Source organism: Schistocerca americana, chromosome 2 (assembly GCF_021461395.2).
Source record: "Schistocerca americana isolate TAMUIC-IGC-003095 chromosome 2, iqSchAmer2.1, whole genome shotgun sequence".
Lineage (NCBI taxonomy): Eukaryota > Metazoa > Arthropoda > Insecta > Orthoptera > Acrididae > Schistocerca > Schistocerca americana.
In genome coordinates, this window is record NC_060120.1 from 694,749,549 (window position 1) to 694,762,974 (window position 13,426).

The window sequence follows — 13,426 nt, forward strand, 5'->3', positions numbered from 1 at the left end:
TGTGCCTTCCAGAATGATGGTATCAACCAGAGCATGCCTTGAAAACATTCCCCAGACCATAATACTCCCTCCTCTAGCTTGGACATTTCCAGTGATTGTAGCAGGGTGTTTACTTTCAGTCTGATGGAGCATAAAATTTGATTCATCTGAAAAGGCCACTTGTCGCCACTTAGTGTACTTCCAGTTGCACTATTGGTGTGCAAATTCCAGGGATGAAAAACAGTCAGTGGTAGAGCCTGGTTGGTCGGAGCGGTTGTTCACTCCTGTCATCTGTGGCCCATGACAGTTGGTTCGGCACCAGCTTTGGTCAGTGCCATTTTAGGAAATACTTCCACCCTTGTCCCAAAAGCCAGTGATTATGCTCCTTTTGGACGTCAGGTATATTTCTCTGTTTCCACAATATGACCATGACTACACTGTTTTCCGCATCTCCCTAACGCACTTTACCTACCCTCCACTGCTAGTCCTGCCATCTGACTTCTACGAGTGGTTGTTGGACTTTGACGTCAAATGTAGGCAATAGTCACTTTAGGAAACTAGTAGGATATATTGTTTATAGGCTTCATAGTTTCATCTTTGATAAGTGCAAACCTAGAGTCATGGAGAAAACCTCACAATAGGGGTGTCAGTTAGTGCTCTACTGGCTTTGGCTCTTTAATGCTGATTTGGACTCGTGTTACTTGTAGTTATAATGTTCACCCATCCGCGGATTTTTGCCTTTTAATCAGTGGAAGTCTTGATTTACACAAACTACATGTTTCATGGCACTGATCAATCTAGTTTACTGTCTGGTTTGACACATAAGAAAGTGTATTTCCTTATGTAATATATCACTGTGAGTGAAATGTTTATTTTTGCAGAATTGTTGATATCACATGTAATCATTCTAGTATTTTGACCAGTGAAGAAAACTCCATTATCTAAGACATCAGCGCTCCACCACTGTACTATTCCATAATTTTCAAATGTTTTTAATGGAGACTTATCACAACATTACTTAGAATTTCAAACTGTCACTCACCATGCCTCACAGAACTATCTTACATATATTTGTCAAGCTTTAGTTCTCCATATGATTTACCTCATAATAAAATAATTTGTTGGGACGCTATGTTCTAATCAGTCATGAAGAGATATTTACATGATACCATAGTCCTAATATTTATGTTGTGTACAGCTATTTTCATTTTCACCCTCATGATAAGAGTTTCATATTGTATCTCATTCTTTTTATTATGTTCATGCCAGAGTTTGCTTGGAGTAAGACATAAAATAGTAAGTGACAAAAGCTGTCTGCCATTGTCACATGCTGGAGTTGCTTTTGCTCTCACACTGTTTTGTATAAGGGTCGATTAAAAAGTTTCAATTTTAGGGCATTGCTGCAGCGTAAATGGAGTGTAGCATGAATCCAGTGCAGGTATATAAGCACTGACATATAGACAAGGGATTAATAGGGTATTTGTCTCTTTTCGCTGTGTGTGCAGTAAATGCAAAGATTTGAACTATGGTGATGATGTTACCAAATGTGTCCAAAGAGGACTAACATTCTGCTGTTATTCTTTTCTTGGCTGCTGAAGGACAAACAATGGTAGATTGTATATGGAGCAAAATGTCTGTTGAAAATAACTATTATGGAATGGTTCCATGAGGGTTGCAGTTAGACACAATGTGCCAGTTTTTCTGGGAGGCCAGCATCACCTGTTACAGACAAGTGGGAGATACTTGAGCATCCACCCTTAGTCCTGATCTCTCTCTATGTGATTATCATGCCTTCAGTCCCTTAATGCCGTGAAGGGCCATCGATTCCTGTCGGACAAGGATGCGCAGAAGGCTGCTATGGACTTCTTCACGCAGTACAGCATGGTGTTTTACCAAACTGCCATTTTCAGTCTGGTGTGTGATTGCCTCAAAGTCCATGGCAATTTAGCCTGGTTGTCATACCAATTATGGACTGTGCAGCCCTCAAATGGAAACTTTTTGATCCCCCACTGTGATAACTGTAGTTCACAGAGACAAGATTAGTGGTTACTTTTATGAACATTCAAGAATGAACATTCATATGAAGTACAGCATTAGTCAGCTTAGAGATGAAATCATGATTGAGAATCATCTTACACACAGAACAAACTGATTCTTCAGTATTTGAGTCCAGATTGAATAAAAGTATTGAAAAATTTAATGATTTCAAGAAATACTCCGCAGTGATCACAGGGGGATTATTGCGAGAGGAAAGTTGATGCAGCTGTGTTTCATGATGGTAGTGTGCTTAGAACTCCTTCGTTGAGTTAATTTCTTACTTGAATCTTTCATTATAATAGTTATTTTATACAAATTTGTGTTAAATCTAGGAAATGTGAACAAGTTTACGAAACGAACACATTCTTGTGGAGACCTCACTGAGAAGCATGTGGGAAGTGTGGTGAAATTATTTGGCTGGCTTGAGTTTCAACGAATGGGGAAGTTTATTACATTAAGAGACTCCTATGGCTCAACTCAGCTAGTTATACCAAAAGAGGTAAGTTTCAATTATTTTCTTTTTGTGGAAAGGTTCTACTGAAGAATCTAAATGACAATTTATTTCTGTTGCAGAGAAGAGATCTCACTGATGTTATAAAAAATACCCCATATGAGTCCATCTTGTCTGCTACTGGAGTTGTTCAAGAAAGACCTCAAGGTCAGGAAAATACTGTAAGAAAATTTTGTTGCTCAAATTTTGTTTTGAAGACATGTAATTATTAACTGATTATGTGAGAACTATCATAGCAATGATACATTTTAGATTAGTTTTATGATACGATGAACATGTTACTTATCGTGTATTGTATGTTTAAAAGCATTTGCAGTGACTATTTCTTTTAGTGCTTCCTTTGTGGATTAGGCACATTGCAAGTTTTAACTTCAATCCATCTCTTTCTAGACGTTCCAGTTGGTCTTCCATTAGGCTGCCACTGCAGTGTTTCAAGTGGCAACTTGTACTTTATTGTCTTTGTGTGTGCTGTCGCCATTTGTATCAAGAAGCCCACCAGTTGCAGTTTTATTTGGTGTAAAAGTGGGTTGCTCACAAAGGACCAGGTCCTAAGGAACAGTTATTCACCATTCACTTTGTTCAGTCTGGTTTCTGTTCGAACTGTTACAGTCAGTCTCTCATTGTTTCAGTTCCACTGCTCTAAGTTCAGTACCGAGTTGCCTGTCCCTTTCTTCACTGCTTTCACCCATTCTTGACAAATTGCAGACTGTTCTCAAAATATTGACTTCTGTTTCTTTGTCTCCATGACTGGCAATTTGTAACTTTCCCTTAATTGTATAGCATACGTAAAAATTATTTATTTAACTACTGACTCTCAGAATAACTTTAAATCATTTTGTAAAATGTTATATTAAAACGTTTTTCTCCCAAAAATGAAACACAATACATATAGGCTTGTACTTCTCAAGTTGGAGGGGGGGGGGGGGGGGGGAGTTGTGACGAATTTGGGCCATGTAGAAAAAGGGGAAGGGGTGTGAATTAGACCCTACACTTTGAAAAAAAGTAAAATCACGTAAAATTGTACTTACATTTTATGTCAAAAAATATTTGTTAGAGGTAGCTGATTAGCCAATGACTTTATTCCGTTCAACTTAATTATTAACGTTACTACATCAGCCTCAATAATGTAACTGTTAAACCTTTTATGTACCAAACTTGTGAGGCAAATATGAGGAAAAATCACATTTAAAAAAGAAATTCTTATAATTTGAAAAGTCTCTATACTCTGTAGCCTTATGGATATACTCAAGACACAACTTAAAGCTTGTACTGCTTGTAGTTTTTGTATATTATTTATTGTAGGGCTCCATGAGCTTGATAGTGCTCTCAGACCAATCATTTATAACTTTCAGCTAATTAAAGTTTAGTATTGGAATGGTTCTATTGATAAAGGGATAGCTGCTTTCTGTTCTCATCCTACACCAATTCTGATGATGTACTCCATCTCTGATGACTTCATTGTCAACTTGATTTAAATACTAATCTTCATTTCTCATCTGTTCGCAGCTGTCTCTGCTTGCTCAGAAGCTCACTTTCTCAAATAATTGACAACTGAGTCCATGCGTGAACCTTGGTTTTTGTTTCAGCTGCTGACTGATCCAAAACTGGCTGTCTTTTACAGTGCTACAGATCTTCAAAGCACTGATGAGAGCTATGTCACCAAGGTTTTGGGGGAAAGAAAAAAATGTTGTTTCTTTTCATTTATGAAGCTCTGAAGATCTTCCAGTATATATATTTGTAGTTCTCTCCGTTTCTGGTACAAAGCTTGCAACAATTTTAGTATGCAATTTCTCAGTTCATGTGCCAGAGAAAGAGAGAGAGAGAGAGAGAGAGAGAGAGAGAGAGAGAGAGAGAATGTGTGTGTTTTCCTAAGAAACATTATGAATTTTCATTTTCAATAATTCCTGATGTAGTTTTTATCCACAATTTGAATACATGGTTGCCGTATGGTACAACATTCCTACTTTTCCATTTCGACTATTTAAAGCCCATGATAGCATTTCACAATTATATAGAAAATGGATGATTAAATATAAATGGTCACCTTTGAACTAGTTGCCAAAGAAGATAAAGAGTTTGTCCATTTACTCCTGTCTCTCACTCTCAATCAGCCATCCTTCCCCCTAACCCTCCATTTGTCTCCTGGGCTTTTTTTCCTGTTACCCACTTCTCTGATACAATAATCCTTCACTGTAGTCAGGCTGCAGTGAATGTACAGTGTAGCGGTGAAGGTCTATGTGCATGTATGAAAATGTGTGTGTGTGTGTGTGTGTGTGTGTGTGTGTGTGTGTGTGTGTGTGTTTATTCCGTACTATTTAGCTCTGGGGGAGGACATTGTCTGAAAGCTTAGCAACATGTCCATTCTTTTTTTGTGAATGAATTGCCTTTATTCCTTTCATTATTTATATTCCATGAAGAACATTTCTTTACCATATTTGACTTGGACTGAAGTTTGATTTTTGAGTAAGATCGTCATCCTCTTATGTTTGTTTCTCTTGATAGCTGTGATATTTTTCTTGTGTCGTGATATATTCAGGTCTAGCTCCAATTTTAGCCTCTGTAGTCAGTGAGTAGATCTTTGCATATTATCCATTGTTTCTTGTATTACAACTTGATAACAGTGTATTCAAATACCTTCATTTCCTAGATATATTCCTGGTGGTCTATGTTTCCTGTTTTTTGATGATATAGTGTGTGTGTATATTGAAAAGAATTGGAGACAGGCTGCCACCTTTCTTTAGTTCTATTTTTTAATTTTTTTTCAATAATATTGTTATAGCATTTGACAGATTTGCTTATATAAACTTACTCTGTAGTGCATTTATCAAACATGCAGAATTTTATGCTACAGCCTTTTTTGGAAAGCTTTCTTTATATATCTACATACCCCCTTCTCTGAACCTTTTCATCAAATTATAAGGTAAACACATTGCACTACTATATTTTTAGAAAATTTTGTTCTCATTATATTTGTGTAGTGATATTGTGAAGACTGTGTAGACATTTTGTGTTTGGTGCTTTGAAGTAACCAGCTTGGGAAGACATGTGGCTACCCTTTGGCACTGTAATAATTGTGGCTGTTGCTCCATGATTATGGGCAAAGAGTAGTTGATCTGACAGTAGCACAAGCAGAGCTAGAACAGTTGAGAGGTCCAGTTGTCAGCAGTAAGGTCAGGCAAGTCTGCTAGGCTTGGTGTAGACATATCCAACATGTTCATTGCTCTCGAGACAGGAGACAAACGTGTGCAGACAACTCAAGGAGTTCAGGAATACTTTGACAAGACAGGGAAAATAGTGCAACATAAGGTTAGTAGAGTTCAGAGCATTAAAAAGACCTTCTGTTGGGGAGTGGTCATGAAAAGGAAATGTCTGAACTAGTTTAGAACTCCCTGTGTAGTGTATACCAAGAAACTAGTATTTTTAAGCTAAGTGCAGAGTTCACCAACATCCCTTGTGATTTAGGCTCTCGGGGGAAAGATATTGATGAACAAGATCATATAGTGATTTTTAGCATTGCCAATACATTTCCACACACACCTTATCCTCTCACCACCCCAATAACCAGCTGGAAATGAACACCCTCCTCACTACCCACTATCACCCCAGACTGAAACAACTGCATCATATCCTTTGCCAGGGCTTTGACTGTTTATCGTTGTGCTCAGAAGTCAGGAACATCTTATCCACAATCCTCCCCAACCCTCCTGAAATGGTATTCCACCGCCTGCACAGTCTATGCAATATTCTTGCCCATCCTTAAGACACATCCACTTCTAACCCCTTGCCACATAGGTCACATCCCTGTGGAATATCCAGGTGCAAGACCTATTTTATAGATGCACCCAGCACATCCAACTCTAACCCAACACCGACCTATCCTAACCCATCAGAGGCAGTGCCACTGTTAAAGCTTTCATGTCACATACCAGCTCTGCTGCCATTTCTACACTGCATTTTATATGGGCATGATCACCAACCAGCTGTCTACACAACTGAATGGCCACTGAAGAACTTGCCAAGAACAGAACTGATTATCCAATGACAGAACATGCTACTGAGCACAGCATGCTCCATTTCAGTGGTTTCTTTGCAACCCATGCTATCTTCCACACACCTCTCCTCCACCCCCCACACACATCAGTCCTTCTGAGCTCTGTGTATGGGATTTGACCTCAATTTCAGATGCTGCTCTGCACCAAGACTGTAAAATTTATTCATGTTGCACTCACACTCTTCCTCTCAGTCTTCCTTTCCTATATTCTATCACTCCCTTTCAGATTCACTCATCCATGTTAACATCATACATCATCATCGTGCACTGCACAAACTCACCAATGTCAGTGTCCATGTTGTATTCTTGTCCCAGGCACCTGATGCTTCCCTCCCAGCTGCCAGATCTGTCAGTCACCCTACTCCAACCCTTCCTCCCGCTCTCCACCGCCATTCATGTCTCACCCACTTCATCCAACACAACTCCCCGCCTCAGTCAATCTGCAAAACTGTGGCGGTGTCTGCGGGGAGAATGCAGGTGATGCATGTGGTGAAAAAGTCATGTTGTAGAGCATACTGTGCAACAGTATATTGTGTGTTGCCAGTATACACCCTCTGCCCATGCCCATTCATTCTAACTGATAACTTGGTGGTAGTTATGCTGATGTAAAAGACCGAAAAGTGTTTGCATAATAGCTGGCTTATAACGTGCAGTCTCGCAGGTGACTGTCCCTCTGATAATATATGTTTTGCCAGATATAGGGCTGTTATAGGCGGTGGTACAAGGGTGTATAGGGCGAGTCTTACAGCGGAGCTGATCAGAGGAGTAGGAGCCATACGGTAGGGAAATAGGTGCAGAAGGAGCATGGGGTCTGATAAGGATATTGTGAAGATTGGGAGGGCAATGAAAAGCTATTCTAGGTGTGGTGGGCAAAATCTCAGACAGGCTAGATCTCATTTCAGGACATGATTTTAGGAAGCCATACCCTTGTCAAAGTATCTGATTAATACTTTCAAGAACAGTATATTACTGAATCACGAATGGTGGTGTGCTCCGAAGTTGTTTTTTGGGGGAATCAACAGTACGACTATTGGATGTGATTGCCCGGGAAATCTGCATTTGAACTAGGCTGATGGGGTAAATTATGTCCAGTGAAGGCTGAGGTTAGAATGGTGGTATATTGGTATAAAGAGTCTGCATCCGAACAAACACGTTTGTCTTGGATGCCAAGGCTGTATGGGTGGGAACATTTGATATGGAAAGAATGGCAATTGTCAAAATGTAAGTATTATTGTTTGTTAGAAGGTTTAATGTGAACAGAAATGTGTTGCTGGCCGTTGGTTAGTATATCACCTTCAGGGAAACTGGTGTGGGGTTCGGAATAGGACCATGTGAAATTTAATTGGAAGACTGTATTTAGAGATTTCAGGAATTTTAAAAGGTAAGCCTCACCATGAGTCCATAAGGTAAAGATGTCATCATTGTCTCTAAACCAAACCAACAGCTGAAGGCTGCATTTAATCATGCTGCTTTGGTGACGGATGTACTATCCTTCACATGTAAAGTCACCTGGAAATACCACTTTGCAATCCAATCCCAAAACCTTTCCAACATCAAATCTGACATTGAACCCTCCCTTGAATAGTTCTGACTATGATCCCAACTTGATCCACGCCACTACATCAAAATCATCGCTTACAAGCCTTTCAAGAATTCGTCACATCCAGCATGCTTCACAATCCTTTCTCAGGTTCCTAAACCATGGTCCTAACACGCCCTCTGCAGAATTCTGGGCTGTGTGTTACCTAAAAGCTTAAGACTCAATCATGATCCTCCCGGCAGACAAAGGATCTGCTACTGTGATTTTTGAGTGACAGGAGTATGTTAGTGAAGTTCTACACCAGATGTCTGACACTGTACATGCAGCATCTGCCATCAAGATCCTGTCTGTGTGATTCAAACTGACCTGCAGTCCCACCTTAAAATCTCAGGACCCTAAACCTACTAACAAACAGTAATACTTACATTTTGGCAGTTGGCATCCAAGGCCAACTTTACACCAATACACTACCATTCCCACCCCAGCCTTCACAGGACAAAATTACGCCACCAGCCTAGTTCAAAAGCAGATTTCCTGGACCATCACATCCAATCCTGGTACTGTTGATCCCTCCAAAAAACAACTTCGGAGCACACCATCATTCGTCACTCAGTATTAAACTGTTCTTGAAAGTATTAATCAGCTACTTTGACAAGGCTATGCCCTGAAATGAGATCTAGCCTGTCTGAGATTTTGCCCACCACACCTAAATAGCTTTTCGTTGCCCTCTCAATCTCCACAGTATCCCTGTCAGGCTCCATGCTCCTTCTGCACCCATCTCCCTGCCCTGTGGCTCCTGCCCCTGTAAATGTCACCACTGCAGAACTAGCCCTATGCTCCCTCCTAATGCCACCTGCATCAGCCCTATAACTGACAAAACATATACTACCAAAGGGAGAGCCACCTGTGAAACATGTCATATACCAGCTGTTATGTAAACAATGTTCACACCTGTTACATTGGCATGACTACCACTAAGTTGTCAGTTAGGATGAGTGGGCATAGACAGAGGGTGTATACCACTAAGTTGTCAGTTAGGATGAGTGGGCATAGACAGAGGGTGTATACCGACAAGACACAATATCCTGTTGCAGAGCATGTTCTAAAACATGACAGTCATAACTTCAGTGCTTGTTGCACCACACATGTCATCTTGGTTCTTCCCCCCAGACATCAGTTTCTGAGAAATCCACAGGTGGATTTGGGACCTAACTGTGTTTTACTTGTGAGAATGTGACTTTTAGCTGTATAGATTACTGTGAACTAATAGGAAAAATGTTAAGACAATATCTTCATTGCAGATTTCTAATTTTTCCAGGATATGAAGACCGGGAGTGTAGAAGTTCATATTTCTGATTTGAATGTAGTGAGTTTGGCAAAAAAACAGTTGCCCTTCAGCATTCGTGACTTCAATAAGGTAAGTTCTTATAAAATTATATTTGTATCAGCTTGAAACTGTGTTTAAATGTTGCTAGGAAAATTTCATAATTTGGCTTTAATTTTTCAATTCAATAGAGATACATTCTGTTATTATGTTTTGCGATACTTCATTTCCTAGTTTTGCGTGGAACTGTGTACATTTTTCCATGCCAATCAAACAATATAAGAAACAACTTCCATGTAATTTTATTTTTCACATAAGGCTGCAACATAAAATTATGCTTAGATGGAGAGGGAATTGGAAGGAATCTGGGAGATCCAGATCCTGGAAATCTTGTGTCACCATTTTCATGACTTGATAATTCAATGGTACTTATGTTGGAGTGTTAGGAATGTTGAGTAACAATGACTCTCTCTCTCTCTCTCTCTCTCTCTCTCTCTCTCTCTCTCTCTCTCTTGGTGTTACACAAGCTACTCTGGAGAGGGAGTTGTTGCTGCACTGATATGAAACAATTGCATTCCATTTCCCGACACAGCAGTTATTGAAGAAAAATTTTGTGTTGATCACAATAGAAACACTTGCATTTCGTGACTTTCATAGAGCAGTGGAGCATCGGAAATCACAAGCAATTAGAGTGCCAGTCAGAATGGATGAGTACTGTAGGATAACAGAAATCCAAAAACAAATCAGTCATTGTGAACCAATTCCATTGTGCCGAGAGAGATGTGCATAAAATTAAAGATGTGCATAAAATTAATCAAAAATAAAAGTGTTGCATCTTTGTACCAAAACTGTAATGATGTGTAATCAAATGCTGTAAATATAGTGTGCATGTGACTGCTTAATGAGCTGCATGGGACTTAAAAATCACTCACCAGAGGCCGTATATGACTCTTAAGTTCTCAGCCTTTGAATCAATATTGACACTGTAGGACATTAAATCCCTTGCCCCCCCCCCCCCCCCCCCCTTTTGTTTGGCACTTAGTGCTGGAAATGGCCAGGAATAGTGCCAGGACCAATGGAGTGGAAGGGGGAGGTGTGCTGCCGATATTGTCATTCTTCTCCTTCTGTCTGATGATGTCAGCAATTGGACCAGCCTACAGTGGCATAAGTGTGTAGGATGATGCTGGCTGGTCCAATGGTTGCGAAGCACTGCTTGAGCCCACATCCAGAGGGGCGGGTGTTGGGAGGGTTGGAACAGTAGGTAAGGATCTGTGTCTATAGGCACCCATCATTGCTGTATCATTCCTTTGTTGGCTGCTGCGAGTTGCAGTGGGGTTTGAGGCTGTAATGACACTGCAGCCAGAATGTTGATATGGGTGTTCATTGGAGCAGGATGGGTCAACAGTCGCCAGCTGGAGTGTCCGAGTCTCTGGCATCCTGTGTGTGTGTTGCTGATTGGTCACTTTTCATGGTGAAGTTGCTACTGTAGCTGATTCCAGCTGTTCTTGTTCAGCCACAACTTCAAGAAGTTTGTGAGAGTCCATGTCTGTCAAACTCTTCTGATGCAGTTAAAGTCAATGGACTCCTGACAGTCTCCGTAGTAACTCATTACAGTAGTTATTATTAACTGTGCTACAGAGGCAAATCAACATCTCATAGCTAAAACACTATTTGATCTTCACTCTTTGTATGACGACTCACTCGCATTATGTTTGGTGGACAAGCTCATAACATAAACATACAAAGAAGCTTTAATGCCGCTGACATGCTTGTCCATTGGATATTCGGGTCATTGGTATTTCTTGGACCACCGTATGCCACAGTCATCTCTTTCCTGCAATTGAGAGTGGCATCGGGCATAGTTCGATCAAACACACCAATGAACAAAGCCCAAAAGGAAAACCTCAGATGGACATACAACATCATCATCATCATCATCATCATCATCAACAACAACAACAAAAAACAAAGTTATTTAAAGGATGTATGATCCCAACTAGGGATAACTTAAAATCTTTGATCTCCTCTTCCCACTAATGTGAAACATGTCAAGCTTATTCATTTAATGTTACTACAGAATGTGATTTTCCCACCAGTCCACTGCATCCATCAGAATTATTACTTATAAAATCAAGGAAAATCTAGTAACCTCACACCTGCCGCCCTTTGCAAATGAACGAGTGTTGAAAGCATTACCCTAGTAAGATGAACTATAAACTAGCATAGAACTAACTTTGATCCATCACATAGCAATACTAGCTTTTCATTAAGCTTACATGTTTTCCTTATATCAACAACCATATTCCTCAGTTCTCACAGTTTGCTTGTATTAAATTATCCAGATATCAAATGCATCAATATGCACATCAAGACTTGATATTATTCAAGCAATGGTTTGGTTCACCTTAAGTTTGTAAATGTATTGCTGTGATTCATGTAAATTTATGTTCACCTTGCTAGTTAATTACTAAGTAAGAAAATAAGTAAAATTCTTTTTAAACAAACAGTTAGCATTAAAATTGTAGTATAGTAATTACACAAGAAATCCTGTTCGTCTCATCTGTAGTAGTACAGGGGTACCATGCAGTTGAATGTATTATGTAAAGCATATGTATACACATTTTACATCTGGTTGCTCAGATTAATTCAGTTACATTAATCACATGCAAAAATGCTGAAATCCATTAATATGATGATCTCCAATGGAAATAATCATCTGTGGGATTGTTTGTTTATTCAACGAATTGCAGCAGACCCACAGGTTGTTCATTAAAACTGTTATATGAGTTGCCAATGAGGTATGTGAAGCGACAGAGAAAGCATTCCGACCCTGGGTGTGACTCAATTAAATTTCCATTATAAAAATTTACATAATAATGTACAGAAAGTGACAAGGTTATGTGCAAATTTTGTCTCCTTGGTGCGTACTCTTAAAAACTTTTCATGTTAAGCATTCACTAGATTATAAACATTACTTAATGCTTAAGCATTGTTTGGGCCGGACGTAGTAGCAGTGTACCATGGCACTTGAAATGGGAAAATTGAGGAATGGTTTAAGCTCAATTTGGCCATATTGCTTAAAATATTAATAATAGCTGTGATAGCCTGTACTATCAAAGCCCATACCTGTTAAACATGTGTTGTCTGCAGTAAGGAATTCCTTTCAAATTCATTATGCCCTTGTTATAGGTACAAGTGCTTCAATAATAAGAACAATTTCCTTCTGTTCCTGCATACATAAATTACTGAAACCAGTATCAGTGACAAGGGTAAAACCTTTATGGGGAGGGGGGGAATACACTGATGTCCAGAATTAAGGCAACAAACCACTATTTCCCAGTCCCGTGTATAATCATACAGACTGTCAACAGATGTCTGTACAATCGTGTTCTGTATGAAAGATGGCATTCCAGTCAATGGACAACCATGCCAACAATGAGTCAGGGCACGTAGCAAACAGGGTAGTGTTTGCCGAGTAATCCCACATTCACAATAGCTGTGTATACAGTTACAGACAATGCATTATGGCACAGAGAAGACACCTACCAGACTCTGCAGTGGAAGGCCAAAGGAAGAATGGGCGCAGGACAGTTGCATACTGGCATGTCCTGATCGCTTAATGTGAGTGGTTCCATTGTTTCTTGGATGTGATAAATGTTTATATAGACCAAAATTGTATCCCAAAGACCAGGGCAGGGACGACCACTTGTGACTCCAGAAAGAGAGAACCATTAATTGGCTGTAAGGGCATGACAGTACCTCCTCAGTACTGCACGCCAACTGGCATATGACCTTACAGCATCCTCTGGACGTGTTGTTTGAGGATAACGGTGTACAGAAGGCTTTGGCAGAGTGGCCTTTATTGGCGGAGAGCTGATGTATGTGTACCTCTGACACATTTTCATGGAAGAGAACATCTAGAGTGGAGTCATCAACATGCCACCTGGACGATCAAATAGTGGCGAATGTTCTTTTCGATGAGTT

At 39.8% G+C, this 13,426-nt stretch overlaps 1 protein-coding gene across 3 annotated transcripts in view; it reads left to right on the forward strand.

Annotated features, from left to right (window-relative positions):
• The window catches only part of LOC124593519 (aspartate--tRNA ligase, mitochondrial), a 146,484-nt gene that overhangs the window by 47,925 nt on the left and 85,133 nt on the right, over positions 1 to 13,426 (forward strand). For 2 of the 3 annotated variants that reach the window (XM_047131938.1, XM_047131939.1), the window contains 3 exons: positions 2,349 to 2,515; positions 2,590 to 2,688; positions 9,437 to 9,535. In XM_047131938.1, coding sequence (XP_046987894.1) covers positions 2,349 to 2,515; positions 2,590 to 2,688; positions 9,437 to 9,535 — 365 coding nt within the window. The remainder of the gene's footprint in view (positions 1 to 2,348; positions 2,516 to 2,589; positions 2,689 to 9,436; positions 9,536 to 13,426) is intronic. The other variant, XM_047131941.1, reaches the window with a different exon arrangement.